General features: G+C 36.7%; 1 protein-coding gene across 1 annotated transcript in view; it reads left to right on the top strand.

Moving 5' to 3' along the window:
• Positions 1–16,921, top strand: part of nup210 (nucleoporin 210) — a 293,306-nt gene that overhangs the window by 230,998 nt on the left and 45,387 nt on the right. The window contains exons 32-33 of the mRNA XM_028823964.2: positions 5,233–5,453; positions 8,067–8,203. Coding sequence (XP_028679797.1) covers positions 5,233–5,453; positions 8,067–8,203 — 358 coding nt within the window. The remainder of the gene's footprint in view (positions 1–5,232; positions 5,454–8,066; positions 8,204–16,921) is intronic.

Genomic DNA, 16,921 nt, shown 5'->3' with positions numbered 1-16,921 from the left:
TAATTGTAATCAAGTGCTCCTAATGTAGAGCTTTATGCAATCAACCCTTCAAGCAATTAATAATTCCTTATTTCATAACACAGATGTCACTATCACAAGTTGCTTTATCCCTCTGTATACTCATCTGTAATATTCAGACTGATATGTAAGTCAGGCATGACATTATTTTTCACCTGAAACACACAGCCACAATCACCTTGCTGTTTGGCCCTCCTTCTTAATCTTGTGTCTCTAGATATCTTCAAAAGGATTCTACAGATGGATGCACTCAGGCTGTCATTTTGCTATTTCTGTTTGATAGAGTAGAAGGGATGCTATTCAGAGTAAAATGGACATGTCTGTGATGGTTGTGAGCTGTGGAGGAAAGAATTGGATGCTTTTGCAAGAAAGAGGTGCAAATTAATTTGTGTGCTTATTGTTTCATAAGTCTTCTGATAAGCTCTTGGTGTACTTTCAGGTACTAACCTGTGTTTTACATTTGACTGCTTAGTTCCCATCTGAAGTGAATATGTTAGCTATAATATATAATTAATTAGCTATATTACTAATAATTAGCTATATTACTACATTTTAGTTTAGATACTACGTTTAATGTATCCATTAGTCGCGTATTTTGATGTAAAATAAATTTTCAATTTAAAAAATTTTCGTTGTAAAATACCTTAATAAAGGCTTCTTTTGGTCTTAACACTTATTAAATCCATCCATATTCCAACCCGCAGAATCCAAACACAGGGTCACGGGGGTCTGCTGGAGCCAATCCCAGCTAACACAGGGCACAAGGCAGGAACCAATCCCGGGCAGGGTGCCAACCCACCGCAGACACTTATTAAAGCAATGGGTATTTAAATCTGTGCAGAGAGGCTATCAGAAGCTAATAATATACTGCTAAAATTACTTCTGAATATGAAAGCATCATTTATTCTTCTTAAACATCAACTATGGATTCTCAAGCCTTATACTGAAGTATGCAATACTGAGAAACATATGGCCCACTTAAGCCACTCCAGACCATTCCAAAGGGAAGTTATTTTAGTATGACACATTGCAAAGGGATAAATAACCACATCACTGATGCTTTAAGCTTATTAAGACCAAAAGAATAGCAGAATATAACTAATAGATGCATTATTGGTATTGTTATTATTGGAAGAAGCTCAGCCCTGTTTGGGTCCGTGGCCACCCCCAGGGGGCGCCTGGACAGCTATGGGACCATGGTCTGCAGCACTTCTTCCAGAAGGGGAGCTGGATGTGGACTAGTGTGTGTGTGTATGTATCTGCATATATTTTTATTTTATATATATATATATATATATATATATATATATATATATATATATATATATATATATATATATATATATATATATATATATATAATAAAATAACAGAGAAAAGTGTTCAATCAACAGATAAGACTAAGGCAGGCTTTCCGGATTATTGCCGAAGAGATAATCGTCACGAACAACACACTTATCACAGAAAGAAAATTGGTTAAATTGTAATGATCAACAATTCAATGATTGTACCATATAACCCATATTTGCTCAAACGATTCAATTGTCATATTAATGTCAAGTATTGTGTATCGAAAATGACTATTAAGTACATCTACATCTACATCTTAAGTACATTCATAAAGAGAACGATATAGTACGCGTAACTTTATCCAAAGAACAGTCTCGGGACGAAGTTCAAGCATATTTAGATACTTGGTACGTCAGTGCAATGGAAAGCGGGTGGCATTTAATGGAATTGCCAATGCACGGTCGAAGTCATTCTGTTGAATTATTAACAGTTCATTTACCAAGTCAGAATATGATTCAATCTAAAGAGGGCGAAGTAGCAGAATCTTTTAAGGTAGCAAAAAATAGAAATACAAAATTAATGGCTTAATAATAACTTAATAAAACAATAATAATTCTTTGCATTTATATAGCGCTTTTCTCACTACTCAATGCTCAGCAATTGCAGGTTAAGGGCTTTTCTCAAGGGCCCAACAGAGCAGAGTCCCTATTGGCATTTACGGGATTCGAACCGGCAACCTTCCGATTGCCAGTGCAGATCCCTAGCCTCAGAGCCACCACTCCGTCGTAAATGCAAAAGCATACACATATGCGCAAATCCCTCAACATTACACATGGCAGAAACAAAAAGGTGTGTGAATGTGTATGTATGTATGTATGTATGCATATGTGTGTGTATGCATCTGACTAGGCAGTTACTCAGACATTAAAAAGAAAAGCTAATTAATGTTATATGTGGTATTGGAGAACAAAGTGAACAGGGGGCTGAGCCCCCTAGTGTATGTGTGTGTGTGTGTGTGTGTGTGTGTGTATATATATATATATATATATATATATATATATATATATATATATATAATAATAATAATGCCATGTGGCATCTACAATATGTTTACATAATGTACAACAGAATATCAGGTTGTTTACATTAATTAATTCATCTTAACCCTGCTGTAATTTTAGATTTTATTATCTGTTTCAAATTTGAACACACATGCAACTTTTGTTTTTTTAATACAGCAGAGCCCCAATTTAGCATTTCCATGGTTAGTAGAATTTTGGAGTACAGTGCTCTACATGTTTATATCCTACGACATTATAATACATTACATTAGTAAGTTCTTTCTCACAGCCCCTACTGGTTTTCTTGATTACAGGTGCATGTTACACATGTCATTCAAATTCTTAGGAAAATGTTTTAATATGACAATAAAAAAGATACCTGCCTTCTAACTAGAGAACATTAGCTGGTGTAATTTTTCTGACTGTTTTGTAGCGTTATTGAAATGAAGGTCCAAATAACTTAATGTATAACTGCTTGTTTTTTTTTTTAAATATACAGTGGAACGTGGAACCTCAGTTCACGACCATAATTCATTCCAAATCTCTGGTTGTAAACCAATTTAGTCGTGAACCAAAGCAATTTCCCCCATAGGATTGACTGTAAATATAATTAATCTGTTCCAGACCATACGAACTGTATGTAAATATATATATATATTTTTAAGTTTTTAACCACAAATATTGTTAATTAAACCATAGAATGCACAGCGTAATAATAAACTAAATGTAAAAACATTGAATAACACTGAGAAAACCTTGAACAACAGAGAAAACTAACACTGCAATAGTTTGCGCTATAGCGCTACCAACCGCTGGCTAAAAACACTTTTTTTTTAATGAGTTTTAAGCACAGGGGAAAAAAAATGAACATCTGAAAAAATCCGTAATTTAATAAACCACCAAGAAAAGTAATATTGCAACAATGCACGCTACAAGCCGATCACTGTAAAGAGAAGTGAAAACAAAATCAAGCCCGGTGCATTCTTTAACTGCCTTCCTACCTTAAGCGTCCAGCTCTTTCTCTCACGCTGCCTGTGTGTGTGCGTCTGTCTCACTCTCATGCTGCCTGTGTGTGTGTCGCTCTCTCTCGCTCTCTTGCTCTCTGCACAGGAAATGCACAGGGAGAGACTGAACATGTACAAACCGAAAGGGAAACTGGCTTGTTCATATACAATGTGTGTGGTCGTGGACCGAGGCAAAAGTTTGAACTTTTTGGTCGTAAACTGATTTGTACGTGTACCAAGACGTTCGTGAACCGAGGTTCCACTGTACTTGGAAAGTGCATTCATTGTGAGGCTGTATACCACAGGCACAAATTGTAAACCAGAAATCAATGTTGATAAGTTATTAAATGAAGTTTCATGTAATGAAGTTCATGTAATGTTGTGGGTGCAGCCTGCTGTGTGTTTTCATCATCATCTCATTTTCTGGCTACTTATCCCTTATGAGGGTTTCAGTAGCAAGAGAACAAAATCAGAGGGCACATTGCAGAACCTGGATATTCTACAATAGTCGTCTATACTCAGCTATGCCCCAGGAATGATAGACTGGGGTGGTGGGCAGTGGGCCTCATTTTGTAGAAAAGGGAAAAATAGGGCATTCTCCAATTACCAAGGACACTACTCCTTCTCTCTGGGAAAAGACTGTACTGGAGTACTAGAACAGAGACTGTGTCCAATAATTTGACATCAAATCCAGGAAGAACAATACAGATTCTGTCCTAAAAGTGGTAGTGAACTAGCATATGGTGGTATTATCTTGTGTGTATGGGTTTCTGGAGACATATATGAGAGCTCTATTACACTGCCCCTCAATCCCTATATTTGAAGAGCCAAACTTGTGTTAGTTTCCTTGCTTGAATCTGTTTAGTTGAATATTGAACTCTGTCATGAATATGTCTTGTCTTCTCTCCTGTTTGTTATTTTCATTGCATGCATTTTAATGAATATAATTATTTCTAATCATCATGTTTTACAAATAACATTATCCCTCCTGGCCTTACTCCCCTTCCATTTAGTCTCTTGCACGCACAAAATATCAACCTCTCCATCATATCTGCTAACTCTCTCCCCTTACTAATCATACAGCCAACATTCAAAGTTCCTACCCACAGTTCCACTCTCTTTACCTTCTTCCTCTGCTCCTGCCTCCAGACAAACCCCCCACCCCTTCTTCTCTTTCTTCGGCCAATAGTAGCCCAATTTCCACCAGCACCCTTTTGGCTTACAGCAGTGGTGGCGACCTTCATTAACCTGGGCCTTGACCAATCCGGTATGGAAATCTGAATTGTTGCCTGCAAGTTGATCTGGCAAAATTTTACACCGGATGCCCTTCCTGACATAACCCTCCCTATTTATCCGGGCTTGGGTCCGGCACAAAGAAATACACTGGTTTGTGCATCCCATGTTGCTGGGTTACACTATTGAATGCTATACTATAATAATAATTAAAAAAATTACAAAATAAATCTAGAGGCAAAGAAAGCAGTACCATAGGGAAAAACCCAGTAAATTGTTTACCACCTAGAGTTTTTCTCATACACATAAACTAGTTCTCTTATTTTTATTTCATTAATTTCATAATCATTTAAAGAGCTGCAAGCAGTGTAGAGATGGACCAAACTCATTATTATTAAGGTTTATTTTGTAGGTTTTTTTGTTTGTTTGTTTTTCCTAGTAATTGGCAGTATTTTTAGTTTATATAGTATATATTTAGTTTTATAGTTTACTATAGTGATCTAATTTAAAGATCAGGCTCAAATGCTGTGATAAAAATGACATCCTTTGACATTTCTGATTTGGTAATTTTGAGACATGTGTAAGCTGCTTATTGTTTTGTCTTCTCATGTGTTGCCTCTCCATAGGGATGACCTGGTGCTTATAGGAAAAGGAGCAACTAACAACACCTTTGTTGTCCGAAGTGTAAATGTGGGACTTACCTTACTTGGAGTGTGGGACATGGAACACAGTGGTGTTGCAGATTATGTGGCACTGCCAGTCCAACATGCCATTCTACCAGATGAAGCAGAGAATTTGGTGGTTGGAGACGTAATTTGTTTTAGTGCCTCACTGGTGAGCCAAGAAGGTAGGTAGCAACAGTGCCTAAAATAGAAAAATGTTTTATCTATTTTAATTTAAAAAGGCACAGTATGTCTGTCCAGGTGCACACTTCATCACATGTGACTGGAAAACATCCCGCTGTTATCACCTCATCAAAACTGAAGTATAGCAGTGAGCTAATTACAGCAGAGAAGAGCTTTAAAGTGAAAGACTTTAGGAAAGTGGGTTTGAAATCAAGATAGAGCAATGCCTGTTCCTCATGGTAACATGATAAAACACAAGATTATTCCATACTCAACAAGCTACTTGGAAACAAATTTAAAGTAGTAAAAGTAAACATCGGATAAGCTATATATTATGTGATAAGAAATCATTACAGTTATAATTGTGATAATCCTGGAAAATACAAATTAGAGAATGTAGCTAGAGTAATTAAAATGCAAGCGATATCGTGTAGTAGAGGTACGTTTTTAAGAGTTGTGTTGCAGTTTCATGAACAGATTTGGGAAGGGAGAGAGAGTGCGAGAGTTCCATGGAGTAGGGGCAAAACACATGAATGAGCAATCACCTAGAGTTGCATTACCTGTTGAGACAGTGAGAATCCTAACATTGGGGATTCTCATTGTTTGAAAGGATGGTTTTAGGCAAGCAACAATGCCATATACAGTTTGTGCTTATAGTGTATCAAGCCCTTGCAGCTTCAATCTCTGCTGCTTATAATTTGTTGAGAAATATATATTATAATATATATAATATTTGCAAGTTAAATGGAGGAGGAGGAGAAGGTTCCAAAAGTGTTCAGTAGGTGCTAGAAAGCTGGCCTGACTCTTGTAGAGATGCAGTTTTCAAAACTCAGAATATTGTTCAAATGGAGTACAGGCTGACTGTGGTGGCAGTGTTTTTCCCACAATCCATACTATAAAAAAAGAGTAGTGCATTTTATGAGTTGAGCTGCTGATTCCAAAAGAAGAAAGTCATTTATTTTAAGCATTTAGTGGTAGAGAATTACTGGACATCATCGAAGCACGCAGCAAGTTTGTCTATATTTCAGTTCCAAAGTTGTCATCATAGAAAGGTTGGTGAATCAAGACTCATTAGTATTATGTGCTTATTTTAAAGTGGACCAATCCGTTAACTAAAACTGTATAGCAGGCATGCGCAACCTTTCCGCTATTGACGGCCGCACTACAGACTTTTTACTTTAATAACGGCCGCACTACAGACTTTTTACTTTAATAACAGCCGCCAGTAAGTCCAAGTAAACTTAATAATGTTTTATGATTTATGTAAAAATTTACAGATTACACATTAAAACAGAGTATGATATATCTGACAATATTCAATTTACTGGTCTACATATGTAAAAAAATGTCTACAAAACGTCATATAGGACAAAAAACCTTTACAGCAATTGTTTCAGGAAGTTTGGAAAACATCGCCATTAATGGCTTCCTTGCTCTTGCATGTTTGCAGACAGACTTGCAAAGTCAGGGGACTCGCTGGAGACCATTAGCCGTAGGGATTCAAGAGCTAGCTATAGGAGATAGCAGTGCTACATCGAATGCTACTTCCATTTGTTTATCCACGCTGCACCATCTCACCCCATTTCTCCCAGGAAATGCGGAGTAAGCTCGAGAGTCCCTAGGCCTCGATGAATATATAAGGGCAACATTTTGGTCAACATACCGACCCGGCTAAGGAAGGTTCTGCGGTGTTTGAGATTCTACACTTGCAGGAGTCTAGAGACCCCAGAGTCCAAATCGGCTTTCGGCGTCACCATACCGACCCGGCCGACAAAGATTCCGCGGCGTTGAGACCCCTTACTCGCTGGAGTCCAGAGACCCTACACCTGCACGGCCGCCATTACGTACACTTTAATATACACGTCCACGGCCGCCAAAGTCCTTGCCCACGGCCGCATACGGCCGCAGGTTGCGCACAGCTGCTATAGTATAGACTGCTTGGGCCCATAGAAGTAGGAGCATGTTTTAATTAACTTATTACAGTGGCAACAGAACTATACTAAAATATTATGATCAATATTATCGCAACGGCAACAGTGTTGTTTAGAAGTAACAAGGGGGGAGTCCTTCACAATGCCAGTCTGAAGACCAGACTAGTGCCATTCAAACAGTTGGTTGTCCTTTGAGTGATGAGTTTTTCTTTTTTGTTTTTTTTTTTTGTTTTTTTTTTTTTTTGGGGGGGAAGATTTACAAATGATAACTATTGTGCCAAAAGAGACCATCGGCCGAGTATGGCTGAAGAAGATGAGTGGGTATAGAATCCAAATATCAGATTGAACTTTAAAGCTGATATTCTAAGCCTTTGTGGCAGTGCTTACAGTACATTATGTTCATAATCTTACATGAAAAGCATTCTCACATCATCAATTTGTTTGTTTTGTGGAATTAAAGCACATTATACTGATAGCTGAAACTCAACAACAATAGTATGCTGTTTGTCAAGTTGTGCACCCTCCCTGTCTGTCTGGAGCAAACCAGTCCTTCAAATAATGTCTAGTTGCATGTGGGAATTGGAGCTGCTGGTGTAAATATGAAGTTGTATTGCCTGCGCCAGTGCCACTTGTTGCTTCAATCAACATTCCATAGGATGCTGAGTTTTTGTGATGTTATTACAGGCCTTTCAGGGACATGGAGCTCGTCTTCTGGAAACATACTTCAGGTGGATCCACAAACAGGAACTGGTGTAGCAAGAGAGTCAGGGGCTGCCACCATTTACTATGAAATCCCTGGCCTAATTAAAACCTACAGAGAGGTATGTGAGCCTGATATGAAATTTGCATAGAATAAAAAGAAAACATTTTTTTTCCTAACTACCTGTCACTGGTCTGTTTTGTATGTTCTGACTGATTTTTAGAAATATTCATATACACTAATTTCAATCTGTATGAGCTCTTGGGCTTTTTCCAGTCTGCTCTGATAGAGACACAGCCAAGCTAAAGGTCTTATGGTAACATGGATTAATAGATCCATTTGTTGTACCACCTTAGTTAATGCATTTTCTTCACGTTGATTTATGACTACACCAGAGTTGGTATTGCTAGTGAGAGAGGAATTTGGGAGCATGCACTGCATTTCTGCACCCAGCACACAACGAACTACCTGGATTGGGACCCAAGTATAGCAGGTGACACCTCAGCACCACACTGGAACAGTGTGAGTTTTTCACGGAGGCTGGAGTGCCAATCCTGCACCAACCCCCAAGTTTTCCCTGTAAATTGGAGGACTTGCTTGCAGGGCTGGATGAAGATTAATGTCATACCCAGGACAAAGCAGTTACAGGTTAAGGGCCCTGCTCAAGGGTCCAACAAAGTAGAGTCACTTCTGGAGTTTACGGGATTCAATCTGGTACAGATGCCTTATGCTAAAAAGCTGTGGATTGAATGTCTAGCTATTCTAACCCCAAACCCTGTCATTTGATTTGTTTTAATCGTACATAGCTTGGTCTTCTCCCATCTTAACATTTGTTTAGACACAAGGAAAATTTGTACTCTTCAACAGTATGACCTGACCCCACCAGAATTGGTTGTTCTCTATTTTTGTAGAAGGATCCCAGATCCCTTTTTTTTTTAAAAAAAAAAAAAAAAAAAAAAACCCTTGCTAATTATGAGAAGTTGTCATCTTGTTCCAGATGACCAAATATCATTTAAATGAATGCTTTGTTTTTCTTCAGCATTTTTCCATGTGTAAAGTTGTCTTACATGTAGACACTTAACTGCATTTTGTTGTTTGTATATTTTTAAGTATATCACAGATTGTTCACTTTTTGTATCGCTATCGATTTTTATTAGACAGCCATAATGTAAGCTTGTTTGATTTAAAACACATACAGTTCAAGATCTCTTAAGAGAGGACCTGGATATAGATTGTTGAAGCAGCTCCATTGCCTGTTAGTTTAAACCCACATAAAGCATCTGCAACTTAAGTAGTAATTGTTCCTTTACTGGTTGTAGCACATTTATATTTATTTTAAATGTGGTGAAATCAGTCTCTTTTTATCTATATAATGAAGAATTTTGATGTAGTCCCTTTGATGGTAGAGAATATGGTCACCAGATAAATATGTTGCGATGGTCAGTATCTCCACCCAGACAAACCTGAAGCAAATGCAAATATATGATTTTTAAAGTGAATTAAAGGTGTTCCTAAAGGTCAGGATTTTCTTGTCAATGCTTCTCTTTATACATTGGTTTGTTAACCCATTGGCATTTGGTGTGGACAGCAAAGAAAGAATTTCATTGTACAGGGAAACATGTTTGCTTTGTTCACATTATCATTTTTATATGCAGTGTATTAAAATGTAACATGTTTGATTAATGTAATGCATGGGACAGAGTTTATTTAGGAATGCTTTCTAATGTGTCCCATTAGGCTGCTGTGCATAGTCCTGTTCTATTGGTGATACAGCAAACTTAGACCTCCATTTGCATACTATTTAGTTTAACTACATTAGATACTATAAGAATATCATTTTGTATGTTATGACACCCATGATATAATTGTATTTAGTCCTACATTTTTATTGGTGGACTGAGAAAGTTGTGCAGGGAATAGGTGTAGGACATAAATGGAACTCCAATGATGGGGTTCACTTCATTTGTTGGCCTTTTAAAAGTTGGAAATGACTAAACTGAATAACCAAAAGGGCACTGAAATGTATGGTTTATTCAGAAAGTATTCAGATTCCTTCATTTTTTGTTATTTTGCAACCTTATGCTGAAATATTATAAACTTGTTTTCCCCTCATCAACCAACACTTCATACTCAAGAATAATAATTAAAAAACAGGATATTAGAAATTTTTGCCAATTTATAAAAAATTAAAAACTGAAGTATTTCATTGATAAAGGTATTCAGCTCCTTTATTATGACACCTGAAAATTTTCTTACCTGGTTTGTAATCAACCTGTAGTCAATTCAATTGATTGGACGTGATTAGGAAAGGCACATACTTGTCTATATAAAGTCCCACCGCTGACATGGTATATCAGAGCAAAAAGCAAGCTATGAAGTTGAAGGAATTGCTTAGAGACAGGATTGTGTCGAGGCACGGATCTGAGAGAGGCTATAAAAATGTCTGCAGCATTAAAGGTTCCCAAGAACACAGTGACCTCCATAATTGTCAAATGGAAGAGGTTTGGTGCAATTATAGGCTGCATTAGGGCTGGCTAATAACTGAGTCAAACTTACCAAATTGGGGAGAAGGGTCTTTTTAAAAGAGGTGACCAAGAACCCAATAGTCATTTGGGCTGAGCTCCAAAGACCCTGTATGGAGAGAGGCAAAACTTTCAGGATGACAACCGTTACTACAACACTCCTTTGAGCAGAGTGGCCAGACAAAAACCTATCTTCAGTAAAAGACACGTGAAAGCCCACTTGAACTAAATAAATAAAGAAAAAAACTCAAAACCTATAGATTATTTTTTCTCCTTTCTTCTTCAAGGCTTCCTAGAAAAAGAAATCTTAAAACAATACTCAAGAAATGTAAAGCCTCCAGTCTTGTTGTTTTTCCCAATCCTTCTTCTTAAGGATATCTCCAGAAAAAAGGCGTCTTCTGGACATCAGACTTAAACATCAGGCAACCCCACTAGCCTGCAGCTTGCCTGCTCACCACACATGACCCAATTGCTCCACCTCCACTCTTGGGGTAAATCGGAGGTCTCCTCTCCCAGCATAGTATCACCTTCTCTCACTAAAGGGTTAATCCAGAATGCTACCTCAGCTCCCTAGTTCATTTCGCTCGTTACATTCTGCATCTCCCCTTCACAGGTAAATTGGAGGTCTCCTCCACTTCTAACACTGTACCACCTTCTCAGTTTAAGGTAATTCAGCAGGCTTCCACGTACAATGTAATAAATTCACACAGAGTCCCTCTCACTCTTGTTACAGGGACACTGCTGTACTCTATTGTAAAGTACTCATAAATGAACCTAGCATCTGTTAAACTGTCTTACAGTATATGCCTATATTTTGCGTTAATATCACATTTATTGACCTCCCACATTAGTGTCACCTTGTGTTATGTTCTATGTATGAGCGAACCGGCATAGATATGTGGTTACTGCTAGCCTACACATCGAATTAATGGTGTTGAGTTAAGCAGTAAATAGAAGGATATATGACGTTGGTATATTGGACGTTTTACTGTTATCGAGCAGTCAAAATGCCAAGGAAGTGTGCATTTGACATGAAATGGTTGGAAAATGATGACTACAAAGATTTGCTTTAACAAGAGAAATCAAATAGGCAAATGGCAGGGTGCTGTTACTAAATGAGGATGTTTGGCATTGAAAATATGGGTGAGTCCACTTTGAAAAGTCATATGAAAAATATTAAACATTGTGAAATGGGAAAGAGCAAGGAAGCCAATAGTACTGTTAAGAGTTTTTTGTATCTTTTGCAGGGCTATCGTCATAGCTCTTCAAGTGCCAATGGATTATTTTACTGTAGCGCTTTTGACAACTCTAGTTAGGCTAGTGATATTTCTACTATATCACGTTCTTTGTCTTCATATGTGACTAAAAGTGAATGGCTGAAATTTTATGTGTTAAATGTGATGGATAAATATAATTATACACGTCGTGGCAAAGACGTGGGTAAGGTTTTTCAGTAAATTTTTCCTGATAGTGAAAGAGAGTCATGCAGTGTGTGTTGGACACCTTTCCCAAGGTACTGTATACTTCATACTTTTTATCCACAACAACGTACTACCTAAAATATACCAACCTTATTTTTTATGATTATTTATTTACCTAATAGATATTGGGTCCATTGAACCCAACACAGTAAAAGTTTTTTTTTTTTGCATGCACTTTAAAGTATTGCATCTATACACAGCTCTTGAACCAAACACGCTTTTTTCATGAATTCTTTGTATCTCTTGCTTACACTGTGCACACCATGTATATAATGGCACATTTGTTGTCCAGAAAAATCACATTTGTTTTTAAAATGTAGCGGCCCTGCCTAGAATTGCATAAATAGTTCATAACTGTGCTATTACTCTGCGTAAATGGTGTGAACCTCAGTGTCCATTTTAGCAAGTGGTGAGCAATTTAAAATAGGCCATGTGTGTGAGGCATCCTTATTAGGTTCATGTAAATTTTCTCTGGATATTCATAGATATTTCAGAGTGTAATGTAGTCCTGGATTCTTATACTGGTTGGTACTGGAACAGTCATGAAAAGTCCAGGAATTTGAAGTGTATGGACCCTAACGTTTCCTCTGTGCCGGAAACTCTGGCATCTCTTACAGGTGGCCTACCCAGCACTTTCATATAACATGGTATGTTAAAGAAATAGTTAAATCAACACACGTTACTATATAAACAGCTTCCTAAAAACCCTGAAACTCATGCCTTGTGACATTGCATTGTCACAAATCTTAATATTAGAGGAATGTTATCTCGATACAGGGTAGCATATGATATATTCTGTTTTAGGTGCATACATTGTCTGTGCACTCTACCAATTATTGGCCATAAAGGACCCACCTCCTTCTGTTCCTTTGCCAGTTTAACCAAGCAAAAAATACTTTTTAATAGACGTTCATAACCAATTCTGATCCAAATCAAATTTTACTGGGGCATTTGATCCCAATAGTGCTATTATGCAATAACTTACTACCAGGAACAAAATGTTCCTTCTTATAGTATAGAATGCAAAGGTCTGGAGGAGTTGCTACTATCTGATTGCATTTTAAACACTGCAGATTTGAGATTTTTTTTTTTTTTGCTGTATTGTTCACAATGCTTGCACAGAAATGCATACAGTCATGGCCGAAATTATCGGCACCCCTGGAATTTTCCTTGAAAATGCACCATTTCTCCCAGAAAATTGTTGCAATTACAAATGTTTTGGTATACACGTTTATTTCCTTTATGTGCATTGGAACAACACAAAAAAACAGAGAAAAAAAGCCAAATCTGACATCATTTCACACAAAACTCAAAAACCGGGCTGGACAAAATTATTGGCACCCTCTGCTTAATATTTGGTTGCACGCCCTTTGGAAAAAATAACTGAAATCATGCACTTCCTATAACCATCAACAAGCTTGTTACACCTCTCAACTGGAAATTCCGACCACTCTTCTTTTGCAAACTGCTCAACGTTTCTCAGATTTGAAGGGCGCCTTCTCACAACAGAAATTTTGAGGTCTCTCCATAAGTGTTAAATCGGATTTAGATCCGGCCTCATTGCTGGCCACTTCAGAACTCTCCAGCGCTTTGTCTTCAACCATAAAGTATCTATCTATCTATCTATCTATCTATCTATCTATCTATCTATCTATCTATCTATCTATCTATCTATTTCTGAGTGCTTTTAGAGGTATGTTTGGGGTCATTGTCCAGCTTTCTGACACTGGGCCCTACATTGCGCCCCAATATCTTTTAGTAGTCTTCAGATTTCATGATGTCTTGCACACAGTCAAGGCATCCAGTGCCAGAGGCAGCAAAACATCTTAGAACCTCCACCATGTTTGACTGTAGGTACTGTGTTCTTTTCTTCATAGGCCTCATTCCGTTTTCTGTAAACAGTAGAATGATGAGCTTTTCCAAAAAGCTCTACCTTGGTCTCATCTGTCCACAAGACGTTCGCCCAGAAGGATTTTGACTTCCTCAAGTACATTTTGGCAAACTCCAGTCTGGCTTTTTTATGTTTCTGTGTCAGCAGTGGGGTCCTCCTGGCTCTCCTGCCATAGTGTTTCATTTTGTTCAGATGTCGACAGATAGTTCGAGCTGACACTGTTGCACCCTGAGTCTGCAGAACAGCTTGAATATGTTTTGAAGTTGATTGGGGTTGTTTATCCACCATTCGGACTATCCTTCGTTGCAGTCTTTTATCAATTTTTCTCTTCCGTCCACGTCCAGGGAGATTAGCTACAGTGCCATGTGTTGTGAACTTCTTGATTATGTTGCGCACAGTGGACAAAGGAACATGAAGATCTCTGGAGATGGACTTGTAGCCTTGAGATTGTTGATATTTTTCCACAATTTTTGTTCTCAAGTCCTCAGACAATTCTCTGCTCTTCTTTCTGTTCTCCACGCTTAGTGTGGCACACTCAGACACACAACAGAAAGGTTGAGTCAACTTTTCTCCATTTTAACTGGCTTCAGGTGTGATTGCTATATTGCCAGCACCTGTTTCTTGCCACATGTGAGTTCAAACGAACATCATATGCTTGAAATAAAACGATTTACCCACAATTTTGAAAGGGTGCCAATAATTTTGTCCGGCCCATTTTTGAGTTTTGTGTGAAATGATGTCAAATCTGGCTTTTTTTCTGTTTTTTTGTGTTGTTCCAATACACTTAAAGGAAATAAACATGTATATACAAAAACATTTGTAATTGCAATAATTTTCTGGGAGAAATGGTGCATTTTCTGGGAAAATTCCAGGGGTGCTGATAATTTTGGCCATGACTGTATATATTACAAAGCTACAGCCGATACATATATAAACACAAATGTCAAGGTAAACAAAACAGAAATCCATTTCCTTTTTAAAGTAAATTAATACTAATATCAAATCTAAAATAATAAATATACAGTATTAATATAAACTCATTTACCTTAAGGCTGAAGTGTATGTATCTCTGGATTTCTGTTGAAGAGTTGCATCTTGTGATTAAAAAGTACAAAGACATTTAAGGATTAACTTGTTGCCCTGTGCACTATTATGGGTTTAATTGTTTTGTCTTGTAAATATGGAAAAATACTATACACAGAGGAATATACACATCTAGAGAATGCCTTTCTCATAACTAACTTCTTTGAATTACAATTAGGGAGTGAGCAGGACCTGTGTTTAGATACTAGAGTAGGGAGTAGCATGTGGCACGAGTGCTGGCTGTTTAAAATGTACCCATTAAATACATACCAGTAGGCAGAAAATTGAATTGGTAGACTTATTTACAGTAAAACCTTTATTATCCATCCGGGGTCGAGACTGAGGCTGTAACGGTTAAGAGAAAAGACAGATGACGGAACAGCTACTTTAAAAATGATATTATGTACTTTAGCAAATCATCATATTTATTTACAAAACAAAATATAATAGCATATTACATTATTGTAATATATAGTATTAACAGAATTAATTCATATAATATTGTAACGACTGGCCTAATAAGGAAACACAACTCAGAGTTACTGGAGTTTTCTATGTTTTACTTGGAGTCTTCATTCCTTAACAAATGGTGCCCTGTCTTATACTCCATTATCTGGGTTATGGAGCACACCTCCAAAACAGTAAAAGAAAGCTTTCCCTACCAATCAATATATCCCTTCCCACTCGTGTTCCTTTTTTCTGTATACCGCAACCACTCCTGCTTATTGTGTCCTGATTCCCTACTCAAAACTTCCTCCTGCCGCACTTTCCTTTTTCTCTTAACTTCTTCTGTCACTCATCTCCTAACAGATGTGTCCGCCCCTTACAGAACAGAAGCCCTTCACCCGGTCCCATTACTTAGAGCATTCATTACATACTTTCTGCTCTCCAACACCAAATCTAAAAATAAAATTACAATACAGGAAAATATTAATAAACACTTTTTTCAATTTTGTCGGCATCATACTTTATTTCATTCACTGTTGTTCTTCCTACTCCATAAACTGAAGAAATACTTGAAGCACTTTTGCTGTTTTGTAAATGTTTAATTTGTTTTTTGTGACAATTCCAACATCATGCACTTTATCAGCAATCACAATATACCTGTATAGTAGATTAATTATAATAAAAAGGAAAAGCTACAAAATGCCTTTTTTTTTTTTTTTTTTTTTTTGACCCTGTCAGTTATAGAGACTTCGGGATATTCAAGGTTTTACTGTATACAGTATATATATATATATATATATATATATATATATATATATATATATATATATATATATATATATACTAGCAAAATACCCGCGCTTCGCAGCGGAGAAGTACTGTGTTAAAGAGGTTATGTAAACATATATATACATAAACATACTGTATATACATAAATATATACATATACACATCCACATATATATATATACATATATCAACATATATATACACATACATATATATATATATATATATATATATATATATATACACACACACGCAGACACATATACATATATATACATATACATATTTGTATATCTACATATATATACACATATATACATATATATACATATTTGTATATCTACATATATATAAACATATATACATATATATACATATTTGTATATGTACACACATACACATATATCTATCTATCTATCTATCTCTATATATATATATATATATATATATATACACACACATATATATATACACACACATATATATATACACACACATATATATATATATATATATATATATATATATATAGCTGATTACCCAGTGGATTCGCTGACTGAGTGCAAGAGAAAAAAATAAAATGTATGTATAAAATAAGTTTAATTGCCAAATTTATTTTTCCACAA

Source organism: Erpetoichthys calabaricus, chromosome 18 (genome assembly GCF_900747795.2).
Source record: "Erpetoichthys calabaricus chromosome 18, fErpCal1.3, whole genome shotgun sequence".
Taxonomy (NCBI): Eukaryota; Metazoa; Chordata; class Cladistia; order Polypteriformes; family Polypteridae; genus Erpetoichthys; species Erpetoichthys calabaricus.
The sequence above is the reverse complement of the archived record's forward strand: the minus strand, read 5'-3'. Positions and strand labels throughout refer to the sequence as shown.